The 25143-nt window shown below is 48.2% G+C and overlaps 1 protein-coding gene across 2 annotated transcripts; it reads right to left on the bottom strand.

Annotated features, from left to right (window-relative positions):
- Positions 1-5112: 5112 nt before the first annotated feature.
- UBAP1L (ubiquitin associated protein 1 like) lies at positions 5113-20943 on the bottom strand. Of its 2 annotated transcripts, XM_032480943.1 has the most exons (5): positions 20482-20943; positions 14937-15575; positions 12661-12867; positions 7020-7121; positions 5113-6070 (listed from the first exon to the last, which is right to left on the bottom strand). In XM_032480943.1, exons 1-5 carry the CDS (start codon positions 20599-20601, stop codon positions 5936-5938), a joined length of 1203 nt encoding a protein of 400 aa, XP_032336834.1. In that variant the 5' UTR covers positions 20602-20943; the 3' UTR covers positions 5113-5935. The 2 variants fall into 2 exon arrangements, 1 of the variants encoding a protein (XP_032336834.1); XR_004320366.1 differs by lacking the exons at positions 12661-12867; positions 14937-15575; positions 20482-20943 and adding an exon at positions 7465-12654 and having other exon boundaries at positions 6033-6070.
- Positions 20944-25143: the final 4200 nt, after the last annotated feature.

Raw genomic sequence — 25143 nt, 5'->3', positions numbered from 1 at the left:
AGGGGTGCTGGCCAGGACCCAGTTCCGCAAGAGGAGCTGGAAAAGTACCACCTCCGCAGGCCCTAGTGGGGCCAAAGCCCGCCGGTCCCTCCGCCTTCCCTGCCATTGTCACCAGCACAGGCACTGACCTGCTCTCAGGCGGCTGCCACGCTGAGCAACCCCCCGCCCCGCCTCGCACTGAGAACCCTCCCGCCCCAGGACAGGCCATTTCTCATTCTTCTTCCCACCTTCCCTCTTTCCTGGCCCAGCAGGGCTGGGCCCCCAGCTGCGGTAAAGCTTTGCTGGGTGGAAGAATTAGTAAGTGAATGGTTCTTTGGTGGTGGTTTCGGCTCATCAACTGGACAGTGGTACCTGGAACACAGGAGCAGCTCCTTCTCGGCGAGACCAGCACATAGCTTAGTAGGATTAACAGAGGGCTGGGTGGTTGTGTGGGCCCTGCCTTTGAGTAGAGCTGAGCCATCAGTTCCCACCTCATTCAGGATCATCTTTGTCCCCAACATGAAGGCACACGCATGCCACAACTCCTCCAGAGCATCCCTGTGGCAAGGGCCTCACTCCTCCTGAGGACAGCGTGTGCGCGTGTGTAAGAGAGAGAGAGTTTCGGGGAGAGGCCTGGCTGGGAGAGGCCTGGCTGTCGAGGCATTCCTCTGACCCCAGCACATCTGGGAATAAAGCCAGTCGCCCCCACCTTGGGATGGGAGGGTGAGGAGAGGTGAGCAACTGGAGGCCCTGTCCTGAGGGAGGGGCTCTGGAAGCCTCCCCCACTTCACATTAGGAGAAGACTCTTTCTAGAGCTCCCGAAAGCCCCAGATCCTCCTCAAAATGAGTCATAAAAGAGACAGAATGGATGGTCAATGGAGGTGAAAACTCAGACAGCCACCAGGTCCTGTGCCAGCTTTTACTCGGCCTAAACCTTGTCATTTACAAGCCACTATTCGTGAGGTAAGCATTGCCATCTCCCTAAATCCTTTTTTAAAAGGCAAAGGGAGTTTCTCTGCAGGGGCCGCCTATCACCTCTCTGATCACCAGGTGAGAGAGGTCTGGGGAGCGGGGCAGGGAGGGGGAGTGGAAGGAAGGGGGTGAGAGGGGGAGGGTCCGGGAAGAGGAAGCTCCTGACCTCTCCAGGGATCCCCGGAGGACAACTGTGACCTGAGCATGCGTCCTCCTCCGCTCTCCTCAGAGGGGAAGGGTCAGGGCCAAGAGAAGCCTCTAGCAGCCCCCTCAGCTGGCACTCCTCCTGCCAGGAGAGTGTTGTCAGCTGAAGAAGGTTGACTCAAGTTGAAGCAAGAGCCCCAGAGGCATGAGAAGAGCAAAGCCAGCTGTGTTGGCTTGAGCCTGGTGAGGGCCCAGACTTGCCTGACACCCTGACCTCTGTCTGAGGAAGGCCTGCTCCACTGTCACGCTGTTCCAAAATAGAAATGTCCCTTGTATAAAGAGAGATATACAAGGTTTTGTGTAAACAAAACTCCCTTATATGACTGTCAGAAATTCCACCATCAGTCACGTATTATTTTGGCTTAAGCATTGCCCCTCTGTGGTAGGCTGAATAATGGTCCCCAAAAGACGTGCCTCTCCTAATCCTTGGAATTAAACACTACCTTACATGGTAAAAGGGACTTTGCAGCTGTGATTAAGTTAAGGATTTTGAGATGGGAGATTAGCCTGGATTATCCAGGTGGGTCCAATGTAATCACAAACGTCCTTATAAGAAGGAGGCAAAAGGGTCAACTAGCTAGATGGCAATGCACACATATCCCTGGGAAGGAAACACACAAAGGTCTTGAGGTTTCAGCCTGAAAAAGTTGATGAGGGTCCCCTCCGGGCCTGACCCTACACTGCACCCTCCCCATCAAAGTCAGGAGGGCTTCTTTAACCTGCTGGTACTGGGTCTCTGAGGGAGCACGGGTGGGGTCGAGGAGGGAGACACAGAAGAGGAGACAGGGTATACAGGCACAGAAGTAAAAGGAAAACCTAAGGCAGAGCTTGCTTCCTTCTGCATCCTTGGGCCAGGCCTTGGTTTACCACCTGGTCCTCCGACTTCACCATCCCCCTGGCCTCCTCTCCAAGGGTCATCCTGTCTAGACCCTGCCTTCAGGTAGCTACGTGTGTCATCTGCTGCTGTTTCAAGGGGCCACCAATGACCCTTAGTATGAGCTGCAGAGACTGTCCTTCTCCCGGGTGGCATTCCCAGAATCCTCTGCTCCGGCCACCTTCTTAAACCCTGCTGACCAAAGAGGCGAAGTCACTGGGGGAGAGGTTCTCCCAGGTTTTCTGAGTTTGATTATAAATGCTGGAGATTTGTTAACCATAACAGTAATGAGAAGGATGGTAGAGTAAAGGTAGTAGTGCTTACAGAATGAGGCATGATAGAAATATGAATAAATAAGTAAATAGTGACTAGATACCATGCCACAAGCTTCCTGTGCACTATCTTGCTCAACCATCCCAAATGGGAAGTTTTAGTAGCCATAGTTTATGGATAAGAACTGAGGCACAGAGAGGTTATGTGACTTTCAAAATGTCACACAGCTAGTTAGTACTAAGGCTGTAGTTTCAGCCCAGATCTGACTTCAGAGTCCATGCCTTAAACTACCACACTATTCTACCTCCTAAAAAATAATTTAAGCTAACAATGTGCCCATTGCTATCTCATTTTTAATCAAGTGATAGTTTTCTAGGGATGGGAAACTTTGGGAGATGGATGGGAGGAGGGACACAGGGGAAGGCCCTGCCATGTGAGTGAGGGCCCGCTAACTGGTCGCCTCTAATCAAGGGGATTTAATAAAGTGGCAGACCAAGGCCAGATTTCCTTAATCAAAACGTAAATAACTTTGGATTTAACACTGCATCTTAGAAATTGAATTTGAATTTTACTGTCTCTTCCAAGTGCAGTTTTATTTTTGACTAACTTAATGTCATCTTGCTGATTTCTCAAATAGTTTAATGTTGCCTGCAAGTTATTTAAAGCAAGTTTTAAGGCCAAAGAATATTTTTAATGTAATTTCAAGTTGGCAGGCACTGGGGCTAGTGGAAAATACGCAGGGGCTGGAGGGGCCTCAGGAGACCTGGGTTCTGGTCCCGAATTTGCTGTTCAGGCCTGTGTCGGCCTGCAGAAGTCCTCACTACATATTCAAAGAAGGTGACTGGGTTGAAGCCATCAGAAACATGGAAGATTTTATTCGTTCATTTGTTTGTTTGTTTTACAGGCCTCAGCTCCAGGTCCAGCCCTGTTTGCTGGGTGGAGGGGCTGACGGTTTTGAGTCTGTGCTAACTGCTGCAGGTGTTTGCACAGGGCCAGCTGGGAAGGGCGGGGACACCAGCATCTTGTCTTCTGACCTCTGCTTGCCTGATTCACGGGCTCCAGCAACTCATCGCCTCAGTCCCTGGGAACCTCCAGAAGAGAGGCCTGGGGTGACTGGAGACAACTGTGGTCCCAACCGGCCCACTCCCCAAATGAGGAAAGATTGACACAGGACCACAGATTGTCAGAGCAGAAGAGGCCCAGATCACTGGCCCTCAGGGTCAGACATACTGGTTATGGGCCCATGACATTGAGTAAGAATCCCCAGAGTTATTGGCATAAAAACAGACACATAAACCCATGGAACAGAATAGAGAACCCAGAAATAAACCCATATATATATATACACAATTAATTTACAGCCAAGGAGCCAAGAGTATACAATGGGGGAAATAAACGGTGTTGGGAAAACTGGACTGCCACATGCAAAAGAGTGAAACTCAACCCCTATCTTCCACCACACCCACAAAATAATTCAAAGGGGATTAAAGACTTGAATGCCAGCTGTGAAACCGTGAAACTCCTAGAAGAAAACATAGGAAGTTTTGCTCCTTGACATCAATCTTGTTGATTGTTTTTTGAATCTGACAGCCAAAGCAAAAGCAACAATAGCAAAAACAAGCAGGACTACATCAAACTGAAAAAGCTTCTGCACAGCAAAGGAAACCATCCAAAAAGTGAATAGGCAACCTATACAATGAGAGAAGGTATTTGTAAATCATACATCTGATAAGGAGCTAATATCTAAACACATAAAGAACTCACACAATTCAACAGCAAAAAAAAAAAAAAAAAAAAAAATCCAATTGAACAATGGGCGATAGATCTGAATAGACATTTCCCCCCCGCCCGCCAAAAAAACAAAAAACAAAAAACAAGACATGCAGATGGCCAATAGGTACATGAAAAGATGCTCAGCATCACTAATCATCAGGGAAATGCAAATCAAAACCACAACGAAATACCACCTCACATCTGTCAGAATGGCCATTATCTAAAGGACCACAAATGACATGTTGGTGAGGATGTGGAGAAAAAGGAACACTTGTGCTCTGTTGGTGAGAATGTAAATTGGTGCAGCCACTATGGAAAACAGTGTGGAGGTTTCTCAAAAAATTAAAAATAAAACTACCACATGACCCAGCAATTTCACCTCTGGATTTTACCCAAAGGGGAAAAAGAAAAAACAAAACAATGATTTTAAAAGATATCTGCATCCCCACGGTCACTGCAGTATTATTTACAATAGCCAAGATATGGAAACAGCCTGGGAGCCCACCTAAGGATGCGTGGATAAAGAAACTGTGGCGTATACATCCACTGTAATGTTATTCAGCAATTTAAAAAAGAGAATGAAATCTTGCCATTTGTGACCACATGCATAAGCCTTGAGGGCATTATAAGAAGTGAAAGAAATCAGACAGAAAAAGACGAATACTATATCATCTCTTTTATATGTGGAATACTAAAAACAAAAAACCAAGCTCATAGATACAGAGAACAGATTGGTAGTTGCCAGAGGCAGGGGGTGAGGGATGGGCGGAGAAATGGGTGAAGGGGGTCAACAGTAACAACAAAAAAAAAGCAATTAAGAAAAGGAAAAGGAAAAAGAATCTCCAGAGAGCTTCTTACAGAAACAAATCAGATTCGTGCAGGCTACCCAGCTGGACTTTCTGAACCAGATTATCCAGGAGTGGGGCCGGGAACTCTTTTTAACAAATTCCCCAGGGCAGTCAGATCTGATCACTCCACTTGTCCCGGGGAAATTTAGGCCCACAGAGGCCTTGAGCCAGTCATCAGCAGAACCAAAATCAGAAATGATGTCTTCCATCATTTATTTGTTTTGATTTTCTTAAACTCAGTTACTAATGCCCACAGTTCAAAGAGTCAAATATCAGTCATTTTACAAAGCTTGTATTAAAAACCACAGTTCCTGTCTCTGTACCCCCATCTGCCCTTCCCCATAAGGAACCACATTCATCTCTTTGAGCTGATTTTTTGGTACTGAAGGAAACCAGAATGTCACTCCAAAACATGCCTCTTTGATGTAACAGTTATTCTGAACTGAAGGCAATTAAGAAGCAGCAAGTGCGGGACAAGCTCTCTCTGTCCTTCCCCTCTTTGCTGCCTCAAGGCAGTATATAAATTCTTTTCAGGAGACAGATTCTTGTCAGCCCAAAATTACACCAGGGGAAGATGCAAACAAAACTTACTCCATTAATTTCCTCCCACATATTTACCTTCGCAGTTTGCTATCGTTGGAAGCCAAAACTGTTTTCCTTTGACCTGTCATTTCTCTACGAATGGACTGTCTTTTGTTGAAGCTGCTATATAAGCCAGAGTTCTTATTTTCATTGAAGTTTCTCGGGCATGATGTGTGCCACATGCATTAATAAACTTTTGGTTTTTTCTTGTTAATCTGTCTTTTCGTTAAAGAGCCCCAGTTGAAATCCTAAGGTGGGTAAACTTTTGCCTCCCCTACAGTATTTGCTCCCACCCTTGGCGTTGTTTGCATTTTGACAGCGAGCTTGCATTGCTTTGTTATCCTTACATGATCTTCATAATACAGCCAGGATGGATTGCCAGGTCTAGCATGGGACCAGGATGCACGGGCATTGCAAGCTGCCCCCAGGGTCACTGGGCACAGGCCACCAGCTCCTCCAGGGCTTGCTCGCGGCGGTTGCCATGGACCAACAGCACCTCCTTGATCCGGTCCTGCTGGAAGCCCATGTCGCTGAACTGCTCCGAGAGGCGTAAGAACTCCCCTGCCTGAGAAAGGGGAGGCAGAGACGGTGCTGGGGACTCTGCGAGGCTGGGTCTCCGCCTTGGGGAGTCCCTCCTTGGTGCTCACTGTACAGACTCCCAGAAAGCCTTGCCCCGCCCCCTAGGCCAGGTAAGCCTGACCCTGGGCAGCACTTGTGGTTTTTTGGTGACACGAGGTGACAAGGACTCAGACCTCCCTTCCTATGCCAAGGAAGGAGGCCCCAGCCTGGCCGACGGCTCTCTGTCCTGGCTTTACTACCCCAGTCCGGCTCACTGCTGGCTCACTGCTGACTCCCTGTGCTCGGGCGCTGCACTAGGGCAGGAAGAGGAAGGCTGCATACTGGTACCCAGGGGATACACAGCCCGGGGTCTCTGTCCAGGTTGGTCTGCCAAGGTCTCGCACAGCATGGCCTCTGCCTGCCTTCCTCCTCCTCCGGCCTCAGTGCTTGAAACTTCCTGCCTCTCCCCAGTCCTCCTCAGCATCCCTGCTGCCCCTCCATCCCTCCCTTAGCTTCTGTGAAGAGCTGCTCTGCCTGGGCCAACTGCCAATTGTGGACACGTCGCATTCACTGGGCACTTAGAATGTCCTCCTGGGACCACAGTGGCATGCACTCTGGGTTTCCAGGCAGGTGGCAAACTCCCGGAGCAGAGAGTTCAAGCATCTTTGTGCCGCCTATCTGGCTCCTAAGTGGGTGTCTGACCAAGAGTGGGCAATCAGTATTTGTGGTGAGGATTCAGTTAAATAACACTAACGCCCTGCCTCCTGTTTCCTCCCCACCTCCTCCCCCTCCCTTGGATCATCTCGCTGGGCTGTCTCCTTCTCAGAGCAGAGAAAACAGGCTGTCTGCTGTGGCTCCCAGGCTGCCTCTGGCACTAGTCCACGCTTGCACCCCAGGCTCATGTGTGCACCCCACACCTCCCCTCCCCGGGGGCCCAGGCAGGAGGCCCTGCTGACCTGGCTCTCGGAGAACTGGAACATCTCCATAGCCTCCTCCACCAGGCCCTCCTCATAGCCCTGTCGCAGCAGCCGGTCACAGGCGCTAAGGTAGCTGAGAAACTGGGCCGGAAAGGGGCAGAGGGAAGGATGGTAAGACGCGTGGCAGGAGTAGAGGATGGGGTGAAGGAGGCACCCAAGGGCCTCACTAAAGCCTGAGCTCAGGGTCAGGCTGACTGGTAAAATCATCACACACAACGTGGCCCCAGAGACCTGTGAGCCAACAGAACAGGGGCCCTCTGGGGACCTGGGGACAGGTGGACAGCAAAGCCTCACCAACTGTCCCAAGCTGGGGACTGGAATCCAGGAACAGGGCTGTCAAGGTGGGCTAAGGGAACGGGCCAAGCCTCAAACATAAGTGACCACCCACCACCCAGCCTGCTCACCCTCCCTGGTGAGCACCTACCTGGGTGAAGGTGCCTCCTGTCCCGCCCACACCTGTGCACCCCACCCACCCCCAAGACACGTAACATCTCTGTGATCCAGGACTCTGCGGGCCCCACTCTGCAACAGTCCTACACCAGGCTGGAAAGGGGAGAGAACAGAAAACACCCACAGGGCTGAAAACCTGTTCCGGCCACTCCCTGCTTAGTCATCGGGGCTGCGTTTGCTGTCAGGATAAAGTGCTGCTTACCAACCGGGGCTCACAGGCCTGCTTGCCCCAGTCAGCAGCTCAGTTGCTCCCTCAGCACCCCCAGGCCCCTGCATATCTGGCTCGCTCCTCAGCCAAGGCCAGCCTCACCCCTCTTCCCAGGGGAGCAGCTCTGCCCTGCCTCCCTGGGGCTCCCCCAGCACTCGTGCATCCCTTCACACACAACTTTGTAATTGCTCTACTGTCTTTCTCATCTCCCTCATCCACTCACTTTTTGTTCCACGAGGGGAGGGTTGTGTCCGTCTTGTTCACCTTTGTGTCCCCACCACCCAGCATGGCAGGCAGAGGGAGCTCAGTAAATGCGTGCTATGTTTATAAAATGAATTAAGAACTACCTTCCAGGAGCTCACGGCTCAGTGGGGGAGATAAACCAGATACAGGAAAACATGAATGCCAGGCCAATCAAAGCAGGACTGATCAGGAGTCAGTGCCAAAGGAAGGCTCTAGAAGATCAGAATTTGGGGGATGAGTGGAGGAGAAACAGGTCAGGTTTCTGCAGACCTTCAGAACTGGGCAGAAGACATAGATCACATAGGTTAATGGTTTTCAAGCTGTTTTAGCCTCTGAACTGTCCAAGCACAGGAGGACTTCAGTAGTAATAGGGTCAGGTCAGAGGTGCTCTGAAGAATTGGGGGCAGGACATGGAGGGAGCCCGGAGTCCACTGCGCCCACCTCAGGGACCTTGCTCTGAGCACACTTTGAAGACCACCTGGCCAAGCCTTCCTTGCACAGTTGAGGGAACTGAGGTCCAGGCAGGGTGTGCGGCTTGCCCAGGGCCCCAGGACTAGGGCCCAGATCACCTGACCTTTTGGCCAGTGCTTTGTCCATCAGGGGTCAGCTGCCAGAGGAGGGGCTGTGAGCTGGCTTGAAAGCAGACAGGATTTCTGAAAGTGAAAACCCGGACAGGGGAGGGCAGAGGATGCTCCCTTCACCTCTTGGTTCATCTACAGCAAAGGTTCTCAGCCTCGGTGCTGACTGTAGCTACCTGGGAGCTTTAAAACTGCTGGCATCCAGTATAAACTGCTGGTGCCCACTTCCAGAGACCCTGGTATGACTGGGCTGCGGGAAGCCTGGGCACTGCAATTTTTACAGCTCTCCAGGTGATTCTCATGTGCAGCCAAAGCAGAGAATCTCTGCCTCAGTCAGTACCAGGAGACCCACGCCAGGTTGCATATCAGAACCATCCGCAGTTCTTTTAAAGTGATAGGCCCCTGGTCCCACTCCAGACCCACTGACTGGGACCCTGCAGAGTCGGTCCTGGGGACAAGCATTTGTAAAGATACTGCTGCTTGGTCAGTTACCAGGTCTACCTCAAGCCCCAGGGTGGGTGAGGATGTCACCTTCAGACCCCAGGATGGGGCCCCCAGCAGTCATTGCTTGTAAACACATACTCCCCCTCCATTCTGTGACTGGTGAAAGTAGGGTGAGAGAGGGGCCCTGATGTGCCTAGAGTCCCATGGCAAGTCTGGGCCTGGCCTATGGACCTTCACACATGCTACCCACGCCTGTCCTGTAGGCAGTCAGTGGACACACTGACAAGTCGATCCTTGTGGAAGGAAGGAAGGCATGATGGACAAAGCTTACCTTGTGTACCTTCTCCTCCCTCCCTGGTTTTTCCAGGTGCCCTGTCTCCATCACCTGATGCCCTCCCTCCTGGACCATCTGTCATTTATCTCTGACCAAAAAGGATTTACTGGAGTGTTTGTAAGGGGAGGAAGGATCTGAACCCAAAGGAGTTGCTCAGTTACTGGTGGAACTGCAAGGAACAGAGAGGAATACTAACTTGGTGGGGGAGGATAGATGAAGTCATCCAGTGGCCCTTCACACTCACCCCTTAGGGCCTGGCCCTCGACTGCTCACTGCAGAGAAGGCCCACAGATCAGTCTATGCCTGGAAACACCATGTCCCTGATGCAGTGAGATTCTTCCAGCCCACCCACAGGGAGGCCAGTGCCCTGTGCTGGCTCCAACCAATCTTCAGACCCCCAAAGAGATGGCCTGAGACCTCAGCCTTGTCACAGGGTCTAGAGGGGCTGAGGAGGCATGTCAGAGCCCCCACCATGGGCCTGACCCCTCACAGCCCTCCTGGTCAGCTTCTTGGCCAAGGTCCTGGCTTTTCAGCAGCAGCTAAAGGCAGAGGCAACTTTAGATCTTTTTTTTTTTTTTTTTTAGATCTATTCTTAAATATCAGATCAGCCTAGGGTGCTGCCCTGGAAAGTTCTCAAACAGAAAATGAAAGAAAAGTGCTGTGCAACAAAGATTCAGAAAGAAACCAGCCTGGCCTCAACCCTGGTGCCACCATTGACTGGTTATATGAACCTCTCTGGCCTCAGTTTCCCCATCCGCAATGTGGGGACAGTAAAAGCAACCTTGCAGAATTGAGAAGACCTAATTGAATACTCTCAGATTGAGGGACTGAACCAAAGGTGCTCAATAAATGGTAGCAACACCCTCACCAACTACCCCCCCCCCCACCATGTTAGCCACATGGGGGTCACCATGTTGAAAGTTTTCCTCTAGGACAAGGCATGGAGTGAGGAACCCTAAGTAGAGCAGGAAGCAGGAGTGGGTGGGAAAGGGTGCATTTCCCACCTCCTCACCCTGCAGCACATCCTGCTTTGGTTCCTGAGTCACTGGCCTTCTGTCACTCCCTCACCCAGGAGCAGGCAGCTCCAGACCTCGGGGACTCAGCATATGGCAGTCATCAGTGATTATGGAGAGGGCGTCCAAGCCCTCTGATGGTGGTGGGGCAGAGACAGGAGAAAGGAATAAGCACCAACTGCCTTGGGGTCTTTCAATACCCATGGCCCAGCTTTCCAACCACAAAGAGCCCAGTGTGTAGAAAACATTGCAAAGGGCGATGTTACATTCAGGTGGGGGAATGGCATTCAATGTCACCCCCTGCCCCTGCTCACAGTTCTTCCATGCCTCCCTTTTGCTACTGGGTCACTGATAAAATTCTCAGGCCAGCCTTCAAGGCACCCTTAATCTGCCCTCAATTCCTCTTCCTGTCTTACCTCCCACCAGCCTGCATCATGCCTTCAGTGAGACTGTTGGATCAGGGCCTCCCGAGCCCTTCCTGCCTCTCCTCCTTTGCTCATGTTGTTCCCCTTGCCTAGAACATCATCCATTCTCCTTCCTTCGAATTCAGATCTTATCCATCCTTGAAGTCCAGCTCAAGGCATGGCACCTCTGTGAAGCCTTTCTTGATCACTGGAATCTTTCTGTGTCTATATATTCTTTGCAGCCTCTCCCATCAAATGATAGGGTCTATTTTTCTACCCTTTTCATCTGGGCTGGCCTATGACATGCATTTGGCCAATAGAATGAGGTGGCAGTGACTATAATTCCAACACAGGCCTCAAGAGACCATGCAGCTTTCGCTCTCGTACTCTTGGAACCAAGTGGGCTAGCTTGCTGGAGATATGTGGTCCAGCTGACCAGCATCACCCATCACCGGGCTGTGAGTAAGGCCATCCTAGACCACTCATCTCTAGTTGAGTCACCAAGCTGTAGCCACATGAGAGAACTCAAGTGAAACCAGCAAAAGAACTACCTGGCTAACTCCACCCCAAACTGCCAGCCCAGAGAATCATGGGCAACAAATGGTTATAGTATCAAGCCACTGAGTTTTGGGGTGACTGTCACCCAGCAGTAGATAACTGAAGCAGCCCTGCAGCATGCACATCCCTTCTGCTCCCAGACATCTTCTCACCAGCACCTCTCTTTTGGCAACTCAGGGGCTCTTACTCTCCTGTGGGTGTTCTTACATTCTTGGCTTGTACTAGGGGTCAAGATCTGCTCCCAAACCTTAGGGCAGCTTGGGGTGCTACCCTTTGAATGCCATCATGGGTGTCCACCCTTCTTTCTATAAGAATGAAGTCTTTAAAAATAGAATCTGGGTGTGGTAGACTCTGTGATACACCTTCCAGATTTGCCTTCTTTGAAGGTCTTGTTGCAGACGCTGGGAGAGCTGGTAGACCCCTTCAGCTCACTGTCCCTTCCAGGACTGCCGAGAATCACTTCTCTCAAGTCACCCCCTTCCCATGTCCAGTGATTGACAGAGGCAGAGATATAAAGGCCCAACTATCTCAACCCCTCTTAGGACAATGCGGAAGGGCCATATATGCTCCAGAACTGTGGGGTTGGCTGTTATTGGGTCTACAGAGCTCCATTTCTCCCTCTACCCATTCCTGCTTCTGTCCTCTCCCTTCCCCAGGAGTTGATCCCAAGGGTCTCCTTAATAAATATCCTGTATGCCAAGCTCAATCGGAGTCTGCTTCCTGGGGAACCCAACCTACAATACTGGTTTTTATTTACCTTGAACTTTCACATAGGTCCTAGCTGCATCTAAACACCCAGGAAGTGCCCAATAAGTACTGCCGACTAGGTGGACGGATGGGTAGATGGAGAGAGAGAGAGATGGATATGCGTATGGATAAACTATTCATTGAGGGAAGTGGTTAGAGCTGTGCCATCCAATACGGTAGCCAGTAGCCACATGTGGCCATTTAAATTTAAAGTAACTACAATTAATTAAAGTTCTCAGCCACAGTAGCCACATTTCAAGTAGCCACATATGTCTAGTGGCTACCGTATTGGACAACACAGGTATAAAACTCTCTCATTGTGGAAAGTGCTATTGAGGAGCTCTGGAGAGATTCTTGGCTGCCCGAGGCTCCAGTCCTTGTATTTGGGGCAGAGACTGCGGCAGGTGTAGAATATTGAGACTCTCCAAATAAGCATGGATCCCCATGATCCTGACAAATTTCTACGGAGAAGGTAGATTTACCATCTAGAAACTTGCTCACAACCCCTCCATAATTAATTCCAGGCTGAAATTCTGCCCCTAGAGAAAAACACAAAATTTCTTCAAGTTGAAGATAAAAACAATGTGGCCACTCACCTGGCTCCAGCTCCACAGCACCCCAGCTCTGGGTCCCCCACTCACCTGGCTCAGGCTCTGCCGCCCCGTCTTCTGCAGAGCCACGATGGCCCTGTGCACGGGGTACCCCAGGGCGACCACTGGCCCGATGAGATCTTGCTCCTCCTGGCTCAGGGCGGACAGCAGGTCAGCAGAATCAGGGTGCAACCTGTGGGCACTGAGAGGCTGCGGCGCCTGCCCAGGAGGTGGCAGGCAGGTGTGCGGGCTGAGGGACTGAAACACAGACAAGCTGGAGTGTCAGTTATCACTGGAGGTGACACCTGGCTGGGTAGGACATTTTTAAAGGTGACTTTCTATACCACCTTGTCTATAGAGAGTAAGGGCTCACATTGCAGGGGGCTTGGAGTCCTGCAGACCTGGGTTCAAATCCCAGCTCTCTACTGTTTATTCATGTGTAAAACGGAGGCAGTTATACCAGATACCTCACAGGGTTGTTACAAGGCTTAAAGACAAGGTGAAAGAAGTGATTAGCAAAAGGGCCTGGTGTACAGAAACCGCCAGTAGGTGACACTGCTTCAAACAACCCTGCAAGAGAAATATAGGTCCATCCTATTTTACAGATATTGAAACCAAGGTTCAGAAAAGTTAGTGACCTGGTAAGCAACATACTTTTGGGACCTGAACCCTACTCAGAATCAAATCCAGGGATCTCCATCCCACACCTTAGTGATGGGGATGCAGGGGTGATCTTCCCAGGCAGACCCTCCTTCTTAAGTTTGGCTGGGTCACGGCTTGGAGCAGGGTAGGAACTGGGTACAGCTGTGGTGCTGGGAGACCCACACAGACCCTGGACTAAGGAGGGTGGCTTGAAGGCATTTCAATTGGTTTGGCTGGTATCACCCCAACCCCTTCCCCCATGAAGAAGCTTCCATCTGCTAACCCTGAACACACCATCCTGTCCCTTCCTCCCCAAGGAAAGCCTAGTTGCTGCCTGGCTCCTAAAGCAGAGTACGTGTGACATGTGAATGCCCTACCCATCCTCATCTTCTCAGGGGTATCCCTGCCATGACCACACCCTAGGATCTGCCTTTTACCCCTAGAGTGAAAAACATGCAAATCTTAGGATCTGAGTCTACTCTTGTGATCTTGAAAAAAGATTCTTAACTGCTGTCTCAGTTTCCTCCTCTATAGAACAGCTGCCCCATCTGCCCCATCTGCCCCATCCCTCCCACCCCACTACAGGGCAGTTGCTAGAGTTAAATTTAATGGGGACCATCTACATCTAGTCTGAGATGTGAGTGTAACCTGTCTGTTTCGTCTAAATACCTGTGTGAGGGTTTGCTGCCCACTTTACAGGTAGGGAAGGGATGGCTCAGAGCAGTTCACTGATTTGCTTAAACTCATATGTTCAATGAGTGGGAAAAGCTAGACCATGAGTCTGTCTTTTGGATTTAATTTCACCTTGGCCTTATTCTATCGCATCTCCTGGCCTGACTGTGGGACTGCTGGGGAGCAGAAAGCTGTGCCCAGCTGCTGCTTCCTGCTGCTAATCCTGACCTACCCCATCTGCGCCAGATCCAGGTTTTATGGAGTTTGATAATTACACCATTTGGATCTCTTTAAAAAAAAAAAAGACACAGTTATGGATATAAAATTAGGTACAAGGCCTTGGAAGGAGCCACGTGAAAGGCATAAGGCTTAAGCTTCATTGGTTTCACCATATGTTCATTTCTGCTCCGAGTTCCTCCTGGTGCACATCCTCTGTCCTGAAGCCTTCCCAGCCTGCAGCAACCCTCACCCCTCTCTCTCAGTACCTGATTCTTCCCACTATACAGTGCTGCCTTGTCTCACACTCCCTTGCTCAACTCTCCCTGTCCTGTGCTTTTGACCTTATCTCTTCCAATCCAGTCTCTTGCAGGAAGTACACTGAATATTCCTTGAACCTCCAGCTCCCTCATCCTACAGAAAGTCTTGCTGGGTGGGAAGCCTTAAATTTGAGCCACAGACACTGATTCAACAGACATTCACTGAGCACCCTCTAGGGGCCAAGTCAGCTGCTGGGTGCTCTAGGAATAAAAATGAATGCGATCCAGTCCCTGCCCTTAAAGAACTCGCTAGAGAAAGATACTGGGTAATTACAATTACTGTGACAAGCGCCCTAATAGAAGCAAAGGAGGCACATTGAGAAATAGAAGGAATGGGGCCTCCGAGCAGGGAATATTCTAGGCAAAAGGCAGCAGGAAGGGTGTGTGGGGCAGGGCCAGGTGAGAGCAGGCAGGGAGGTGAGCACGGAGAGAAGGGGCCTGAGGCTGTGGCCTTGGCCGAGAGGGCAGGTTCCTTACCGCGACCGTGGGCTTGTGTCTCCGCAGTGGGGGCATGGCACCGGCCGTGGAGGGCCGCGGGGGCAGCACTGGGGTGCTGGGGAGCGATGGTGCGGGACCTGGGGACGGCGTGGGGGCGCTGGGGAGCGGGGGCACCGGGCCCAGGGGTGCCGCGGGTTCGGGACAGAGGCTCAATGCTCGGTGGCGGATGCGGTGCAGGAGGTCGCGGGGGCGGGCGGCCAACTTGCCCTCGGAGAGCCGCCTCCGCGCCCCGGCCAGCTCCGACCTCACGCCGCGCAGCACGTCCAGTGAGCACCGGTGATGGCCCGGGCTGGGGCTCCCCGGGGAGCTGGGCTGGGGGCTGCAGGGATCCGGCTCTCCCTCCCTGGCAGAGGAGGGTTCTTCCTCCTCCTGATCCTCCTCCTCCTCCTCCTCCTCCGTCTCTTCCTCCTCCTCCTGCACCACAGGCTGCTCCCGGGGCCCCGCTTCAGAACCTTCGGCTGCGGCAGGCGTGGGCACCAGCCCTTGTTCGGGGCTGACCAGCAAGAGCCAGGCGGGAGGGGCGGAAGCTGCCTCTGGGGCATCGCACTGGACCGGGCAGGGTCCCTGGACCACAGCCTCCACCCAGAAAAGCGTCCTTCTCTCCAGGCTGAAGTCGTGCTGCAGAAAGAAGGAGAGAGTGAGGCTCCACCAGGCAAACTAGGGTCTGGGAGCACCCCTACCCCTGGCCTCCGGGAGACCTGCTCAACCAGAGACTCACCAGCCCTGCATTGTTTCTGATTCTAAGCCCCAGGCATCTATCGCTGCCTGTCCTCATCTTCGGGTTTAGCTAGCACAGGGGTCGATAGCTATCAATAACAATTTAATGGCAAGCCGCATGAAGGACAAAATGAGGAATAGGTTAATAGAATGAAATGTAGTGAAATCCAATATCAAAGTCCCTTTGCCATTCATTATGTAATTGAAAAACAGCGGCTTCAAAATTTTCTCCAACAAAATTTGTTCTTAGCAAAGAACCTTTCACTTGAGCGCAGCACTATTTGCCACTCAGAAATCAGCCTTGGAGGCACGCAAACCTCTCTGCCGAGTAGGACTTACCCCCATCCCTTCGCTGCCATCCGAGGTTACTTTGGGGCCCAGGAAATATAAAAAATTGCTAACTTTTGTTGAGCTCTACTTGGTAGGTTCTAGCGTTATTCTTATTTTCAGATTATGAAAATGAGACTCAGAAAATTTAATTTGCTTGAGGTCAGGTTAGTGGTGAGTGGTTAAGCTGGGATTCCTCGGTCTGTCTGACTGTGGTGCTTTCTGTACTGTGTATCGGACCACCTGAAAAAGAAATCTGGAGCCAACATGAATAATCTAAGTTGAGAGTTTATAACTGAGGCAAAAATAAAATATTCCGGTTACCTACTTTTAAAATTAAGAACTGGAAATATAAAGCTCCCCTAAAAAATATATCTATTCTTAAAAGGCAATTTCAGTGCTCTGTGATGGGCAGTTGAGGCTGGAGGAAGTGGTGTGTGTGAGAATGGGACACTCAGATGCAGATCGCAGGCACTGCCCCCTCGTACCCCTGACATGATCCTGTGTTGGGGACAGGAACGTAAGTTAGTTCTTCTAAGTGTGGCTCCTTGACAGAGAGGTCAGGGACTGTGTCTTATTCCTCTCTGTATTCTCAGAGCCCAGGGCAGTTCTGGCCCCAAGGGAACATTCGTAAGTATGTGCCAAATAAATGGTTAGAGAAAGCAACTGGAGCAAAATAAGTGGGTTGTGAAGGACAGAGGAGGGAAAAAGACAACTTCAGAACTTATGAGGCAGACAGGGAGAGAAAGAGACTGAGAGATAAAGAGACAATGGGATTTAGGGGATAAAAGGACACAAAGACCTGACAAAAATACCAACACTTGTGATTTGTGGGACTAAGCAAGATGAAAAAAACAAACAAATAAGAATAGCCAGAGAAAGTCCGGAGACAAAAAGAGAAGTGGGGGACTGGCCATACCAGCTGTTAATATATATTATAAAACTTCAATAATTAAAACTAAGACAGATTAAAGGTACAGAATAGAAAGTCCAGAAATAGACCTTAATACCTCTGGGACTTTAGTAAATAATTAGGTGGCATCTCAAGCAATGGGAAGAAGGAACTAGTCAATAAATGGTGTTAGCTAGCTGGAAGAAAATAAAGTTAGATCCATTCTCACAGCATATACAAGGATGAATTCCAAAAGGATCGAAGATTCAAATGTATGAAATGAAAACATAAAAGTACTAGGAGAAAACAGAAGAGAAATCCTTTATAACCTCAAGTGGGAAAAACACTTCTCATTCTGAATCAGTATTGAGAAGCCATGAAAAGACACACATGCACGTGTGAAAATCTGCATGGCAAATATACCCCATAAGCAAGGTCAAAGACAAATCACAAACTGGAGGGGAAACAGCACTGATAATACAGACAAAGTGCTATCTTTCCTAATATAGGAGTGCCTAGAAATAGATAAGAAAAAGACCAACAGCCCAACAGGGAAACGGACAAAAGATATGGACAGTCCACAGAAGAGGAAATGCAGATGGTTTTTACACACATGAAAAGCTGCTCAACTTCATGATAAGACAGAGGCAAAATAAAACTATACAGAGATACCATGTGCCTATCCCTGGGCAAAAATCCAAAGTCTCATGACACTCTGTTGGGGAGTGGAGGAGGTACCTCAACCTGTAGAGTGCTGGTTGGATGTAAATCAGTATAACCCCAATGGAGGGCAATTTAGCAGTATGCTTCAGTTCAAAAGGACATTTGCCTATGGCCTTTCCTTGCAGCATTGTAATGGCTAAAGACTAGGAAGAACCTAACTGTCCATCAAGACATGATTCATTCAATAAAGTGTGATATATCCATATAATGCAAAACTATGCAGTGAAAACAAACTGATGATGCTTTCTGTGTACTGATATGGAAGCTCTTAAAATATATTGAGTGAAAAAATCAAGGATAGTGTATATAAAATGCTAGCTGTGGGATAAAAAAGGAGGAAATAGCTGTATTTGCTAATATGCACACATAAGAATCTCAGAAGAATACATAAAAAATGAGCAACAGAGGTCACCAGTGAGAGAGTGAAGGTGGAGAAAAGGACAGAAGGGAAGGTGTCAGCGGGAGGGTTTCACATTTCCAGGGAAGGCAAACTGCCTGGGGGCCAAAATGACCCGCAACCTTGTTTTTATAAATATAGTGTTATTGGAACACAGCCAGATCCATCCACCCCTTTCTATAATGTCTGTGGCGGTTCTCCCAACAGCAGAATGAGTCACTGCTGGAGTTTTTACTACCTGGCCCTTTACAGAAAATGTTTATCGACCCTTGCTCTATACTATTATATATATTTCATATATATACTATTATATATATATATATATTTCATTTTAAGACTGTGTGAATATATTTTCTAAAAATTTAAATGACAAAAGGGAAATTAATGAAAGGGAAACTATGATGAAACAACAAAACGCAGACTTGCCAAGTCTCCTTGGGAAGGCAGCAGGGTGGAGGGGATGGACATAGGCTCTGGGGCCTGTCAGACCAGGGTTGGAGTCCTGGCTGTGTCACTCCCAAACCATGTGACCCTGTGGATCACCTGGGTGGGAGCCTTGGTTTCCGTGCCATGGGGAAGGAACACCCACCTGCTGAAAGGGTCATAAAAATGAGAGAGAAGACGGACATATAAAGAAGATCAAGCATGGGCCTGGTGCATAGCAGGTGCTCAATAAATGGTAGCTGGTTTTTTTCCCCTTTAGACCACTGTAGGTTTATCTGGCAATTGAAGCATGATCTATGCATTGTTGCTATGGGAAAATGTGTTTCAAGTTCCAAACACTGGGAATACAGCCCAGTGAACTGGGAAGACTGACCAGGAGAGGCTGTAAATCATACTTGGAGTCTCATGCTTCTCTATTTGATAGTTTGGCCTGGCAGTAAAAGAAGTGGAGGCTCAGGAAAGAAACAGGCTGAAGGGAGCACAGATGCCCGCCCTGAGAGCAGAGGGCAGAAGCAGGGTCAGCACTCGGGCTAGGGCCCTGGACAGCAACTTGGCAGAAGGGTAGCCTTCTGGGAGATGTCACCTTCAGAATAGCCCCTTTCCAGCCTGGCTTGAGCTCAGCAGAGAGGGAAGAGCTGTGATCATCTCCCCGCACTGGAGCTGAGTAAAGCAAGTTCCTCTTTCCAACCCCACAGGCCCTACTGGCAGAGTGAGGGCCCGCAGCACAGGCTGCCCGGGGAGAGTGAGAGCTCCTGCCCCACAGAGCACGGGCTGCTGGACGCTGCGCTCGGGAAACCTCAGTCCTGAGGAGCCTCAGTGCAACTCCAGGGTCAGCTAACGAGTCCCCTGCTCCTGAGCCCCCAGGCCACTCAAGCCCCTCTACCTGACCCTCCCCAGCCCTCTCCTTCCTGGACTGTGCCCTCTACACCTCACTTCCCACAAGCCTTTTCTTCTTGCCTTCGAACCTCACCTGCCTGGTGTCTCTCATGTGCCCATCCTGCTCTCAGCTAACATGAAAAGTTCTGGAGTCAGGGCCTGAGTTTCAGTCTTGCCACTGCCTCTCACTTTGGACAGATCATTTCCTTCTCTGAGCCTCAAGTTCCTCATGTGCAAAATGAGTGAGAGCTGAACTAGATCTTCAAACTTTCCTACAGAGGACCCTACAGACAGTGCTGAAGGAGCACACAAGAGTCTGAAGGCTCGTGCCTGGAGGCCCAATGCCAGCTCCACATTCTTTGAAACCCTGTTCTTTCATTAAAAAAATTCACGTGAATTTTGCCTTCGACCTCATGATACATCTGTGTTACGGTATGAATGCAATAGCTTTTCCCTTAAATCTTCAAGTAAACTTGACTCACTTGGAAGTTAATCATTTTTATGCTGAGGGTGTGTGATACCACCACATACACTGGGTGCATATCCCAGTGTGTGAGCCATGGGGCACGGGGTGCTTCAAGGGTGCCCCCAGGGTAGATATGCTTTGGGTCTGTGGAATAGTAGTCCTTTCTGATGTGTCCCATGTAACTGCATTTTAACAGAGGATTCTGCAGATAGTGTCTTAGCCCAAAGGAGTTTTTTTAATGGTGGAAAGGAATTTTAGACATGGCAGTGGGGTTGATAGGGAAGAGAGGAAGTGGAGCATCCTTGCAGTGACTCTCAGTCACTTCATATAGGCAATCTTCCAGTTATTCTAAACTTAAAATAAGACCCACTGCGGGGGAGGGTATAGCTCAAGTGGTAGAGTGCATGCTTAGCATGCCCAAGGTCCTGGGTTCATTCTCCAGTACTCCTCCAAAAATAAATAAATGAATAGATAAATAAATAAGACCTGCTAAATAACCCTCATCAGCAGGCCATCAGTCTTCTTCATGAAATATCTTTTTCTCTTGGGTTATTTCCAGACTTCCTAGAATATACCAAAACAGGATTGGTTGCCATTTGAAATCAAGGAACAAGGCCTCATGAGGCTCAATGTCAGAACGGCAGACCCAGGGACAAGGAGATAGACCAAGAGATACACTTACCATAGAACCCAGCAGAAGCTCCCTGCAGTCTGGGATACTGAGCTCTGGCCCGGGGAGGGGCTCTGTGCCTATCACAAAGCCCTTGGGCACCTTGAAGGGGACACCCTCCAGGGCATTCATTCTGTCAGAGGAGTGTGGAGATGGCTGAGCAGGGCTGGGGCAGGCCGCCTGGTGGCAGACAGAGAGAGCGTATCCCTGAGGACCAGGCGGAGTCCTCAAATGGCTCAGTGCTCTTCTATGTGGTGACTGAGCTGAGCCCCGCACAGCCCGGAAGCAACAAGTGAAGTGGCCTGTGCTGCAGAAAGGAGGAAGGGAATGAAAACAAGAGCATTCAAACTGACAGGAATTGACTATTTCATGTTGAAGTCTTGCTCTCTAGACCACTGTTTCTCAAAACATGGTCTATAACACTAGTTCTAAAGCATTTCATCAAGAGTTTTCACCCAGATGGTTAAGCAAGAAGTGTCAAATTACACAAACTCTTCCAAAAAAGAAGAGAAGGGATAATACTTCCTAACTTCTTTTGATTTCAGCATCACCTTAATACCAGGCCTCACAAGAAAATTAGAGGCTGATATCTCATGAACATAAATGCAAAAATCTTATCAAAAAAAATTATGGATAGAAAAATACAACACTGCCAGGCTGAGTTTATTTTAGAAATGAGTGATTGGCTTAACATTCCACAATTAATTAAGGGGAATAAAGATAAATATCAATAGAATAAAAATGAAAAAACATATAATTATCTATCTTCATAGATGCAGAAAAAGCACTTGATAAAATCAATATCCATTCATGATTTAAAGAAACAACAAACAAAATCCTTTTAGCAACTTAGGAATAGAAGGGAATTTCCTTAACCTAACAAAAAATATCTCTAAAACATCCAAAGCAAACATTCTACTTAATGGTGAAATACTAAAAGATACCCCCAAGATTGGAAAGGAGACAAAGATGTCCCCCTCATTTCTTCTGTTCAACATTGCACTGGAGGTACTAGCCTGTGCAAAGAGAGGGGGGAAAATAGAAGTGTAAGGACTGGAAAGAAACAAAACCACCATTATTTGTAGACGACATAATTACATGTAGAAACATCCAAAAGAATCTATGAATAAAACTCTTAGAATTAGTAGATTGATTTAGCAAGGTCATCGGACACAAGGTCCATACAAAAAAATCAACTGTATGTATATAAACAACAAACTATGCAAGTGTTATCTTTAAAAAATTTCATTAGAGATTTTTAAAAGATACCATTTATATTAGCATTAACTATCTAGGACTCAATCTAATACAAGATGTATAAGACCTCTACCCAGAAAGCTATAAAATATTAGATTAAATGGAGGAATATACCACATTCATGACTTGTAAGACTCAGTGCTGTAAATATGTCAATTCTCCCTGAATTGATTTGGAGATCCCACGTATCAAAATTCAACACATTTGGTGTAAATGCGCAAACTAATTCTAAACTTTAAATGAAATGCAAAGGGCCGAGGAAGGACAAGACAATCTTGAAGGAGAAGCAACATAGTTGGAAGGTTTATACTATCAGATATCAGGAGGCTTACTTTAAAGTTACATGAGCTAAGACAGTACATGAGAGCTTACAAAGAGGCCAATGGAACAGAAAAGAAAGTCCAGAAACAGGTCCACACGTGCATAAATTCTTAATTTATGACAAAATTGGCCCCGCAAAACAGTAGGAGAATGAAGGTCTTCTTAATAAATGGTTCTGGATCAACTGGATATCCACCTAGAAGAAAAAAAATCTTGATCTCTACCTCATATCATAATATACAAAAAAATCAGTTCCGAGTAGGCTGTAGATCTAAATGTGAAAGGTAACAAAAAGCTTGAATATAAAATAGGAGAACATATTTATAGTCTTAGAAAAGCCAAACATTTCCTAAAAGGTTAAAAAAAAGACTAACCATAAAGGAAATACTGTTAAATTGGGTTTCGTTAAAGTTAAGAACGTCCATTCATCCATCCAGAACATACCATTAAGAGAGTGAAAAAGTAAATCACAGACTGGGAGAAGACATTTGCAGCACATTCATCTGATAAAGGACACGTTTCCAATATATACAGAGGACTTCCACAAATCAAGAAGAAAAAGACCCAATACAAAAATAGGCAGGAGATTTTAACAGGCACTTCACAAAAGAGGATATCCAAATAGCCAATCAACATACACGTCGTTTAATCTCATTAGCCATCAGGGAACTACAAAATAAAACAGTAAGCTATCACTACACGCGTACAAGTGCACACACACAGGAAGGGTTAAAATGAAAAAGCCTGACAATATCAAGTGTTGATGAGGATGTGGAATATCTGGAACTCTCAAGCACTGTTGGTGAGAAAGCCAACCAGTATTAGTCAACAATGTCTACTCAAGCTGGAATCTAAGAATTAAAAATTGACACATGGCTTCTGAACCTTTTCCCTAAAATCAAGTATTAGTTTAATAATATTCACAACACCCAGGGATTTGATTTTATGTATTTTAAACCACATTAAATATTCTATTTTCTTAATACAGAAAACAAAACTCTATTCACACAGAATTCAATTTCATGACCACCTATGATATACACTTAAATCTAGACTTCTGAGCATACTCTGGCATTTTGCAAATAGTCAGGGCTTACCAAGGAGCCCACACCAGGGAGTACGTCTGGCTCAATACAATGTCACCCCTATCATTTTGGTGCAAAGCCCTGCTGCTTGGGGTCACTGGGGTCATCCCCATGCCCACGAGTGCATCATGTGAAGAGATACAGTAGATAATCTGAGTGCAGAGAGGTCGAGTGAGGCCAGATGGGCAAATCCTTTAATTCCCTCATTTCTGCTGTCTGCCCACTCTTGTCAGTGTCTCACTGTAAGTAAGACTCAAAAGGCTTCTCCACCCCATGCTGGGAGACAGTCTCCCAGCACCTGGGGAGTGGGTCTTTATGTGTAAGATCAGACAGCTCCCAGTGTGATCAGTAAGTTATCTGACCCATTAGCCTGTTCCTACAGGGAACCTTTGAGACACAGCGACTTGTAGGGGACACAGGAAAGTTAGAAAGTTGTGGCATTCTCAGATTTATTGTTCACATTTTCAGCTATCATTAAAATTTTTAGTTATGGAGAAGGACCACAGTTTTGTTGAGACACAAGTGTGAACTGTCTTTCCAATGGGCAAGTACAGGGCCACCCTCCTGTTTCCCTACCTCTGACCTGGCACCTGCATCCTAACAGGTATTCTCTACTCAGCTCCCCACTTGCTTCTAGAGTGATTTAAGAGTTTGAGGATTCTGGAAACACTTCTTAATAGCAGCATGTGCTACAGTGTAAGCCATGATCTAGTTAGAACATATTCTAAAATGATGATCACCTCTGTTAAACCCAAACTGACAGGTTCCGATCACTGATAATATTCTTCAGAAGAAGGGGTGTGTTCTAGTCCTTAAAGGGGTTGGGGAAACTTTGGGAAAGATGGGACTTGACCTGGATCCTGGAGTGTAGGGGAACAGCCTGTGAGTGGGGAAAAGGTGGGGTGGAGAGCATAATTCCAGGGGCAGAACAGCTGGAGCCAGGGAACAGGGGCAGGGCAGAGTGAAGGGGAGACAAGATGCTTGATTCAAGTGGATCCTTTGTGCTGAGCGGCAGTCTGTAGCAAGATTGAAGGGGTAGATTGAGGTGGAGCAGGGGAGGGTGCTGACTTTTAGGCTGAGTGCTGATTCCATTCAGTAGGCAGTGGAGAAAGCACTGAAGGGGTCTGAAGCAGTGGGGTGAGGGTGGGAAAGTGGGGATACTAGTAAAGCCAGTCTATGCATGCTTCAGCAAACTGAATAATCCAGGATCTTTGCAACAGCAGTCCATAGGTCTGTGGCCATATGGCTGTACCTAATATTCGGGCAAGGGCTGGGTGGGTGGGGATTATAGTAATTGGTCTACATGGGGTCCAGCCAATGCCATTAGTATTATTTTTTAAAGGTCTCCACTATACTCTCAAAATGACTTCATCTTTGCCCATAGCTTCAAACCTATGTGCCAAAGGCTCATACATTAAATTCTCCAGTTCTCTTCTGAGATCAAACTCATAAATACAACTGCCTACAAAGCATCTCCTCCAACATGTCTGAACGGTGCCTCAAACTCAACATACCCAAAGTGAACTCTGCTGTTACCCTTCCTCAAACTGCTACTCTTCCCCCAGGATTCCTCATCTCCAGGAATGTCTGAGGTGCACACAAGCTCGGAACTCATCCCCGACACCTTCTTCTCCTTCCCTGCTGCCCATCTCAAATTCCTGCTGGGTTTTCTCTCCAAAATCTCTGGAATCCAGCCCTTTCATGCTACCTCCACTGCTACCATGGGGATCCAAGCCCCCAGTATCTCTCACTTGGACAGTGTCCTTATACCCTCTCATGCCTTATTATTGTAATTATGTTCGGATGAAAGTGATCATTTCAAAACAGCAAACTGAGTCATCCCCCTGTTTAAAAGCCTCCAGTGTTTCCCAGCTACTCTCAGAATAAAACTAAACTCCTGACAAGGGTTTCCAAAGCTGTGCAGCATCAGGCCCCTACTCCTTCACCCACTGTCTTACTCCAGCCATGCGGGCCTTCAATTGCCTTGGTCTCAACAGAGGGCATTGGCTAC

Source organism: Camelus ferus, chromosome 6 (genome assembly GCF_009834535.1).
Source record: "Camelus ferus isolate YT-003-E chromosome 6, BCGSAC_Cfer_1.0, whole genome shotgun sequence".
Lineage (NCBI taxonomy): Eukaryota > Metazoa > Chordata > Mammalia > Artiodactyla > Camelidae > Camelus > Camelus ferus.
The sequence above is the reverse complement of the archived record's forward strand: the minus strand, read 5'-3'. Positions and strand labels throughout refer to the sequence as shown.

Bases quoted from the DNA above. Each gene is read 5' to 3' on its own strand.
- UBAP1L (XM_032480943.1), bottom strand. From the start codon at position 20,601: ATGAATGCCCTGGAGGGTGTCCCCTTCAAGGTGCCCAAGGGCTTTGTG. The intron at 15,576-20,481 runs GTAAGTGTATCT...TTCTTTCTGCAG, and splicing joins AGCTTCTGCTGGGTTCTATG to CACGACTTCAGCCTGGAGAG. The intron at 6,071-7,019 runs GTCAGCAGGGCC...CCCCTTTCTCAG, and splicing joins TCCAGTTCTCCGAGAGCCAG to GCAGGGGAGTTCTTACGCCT.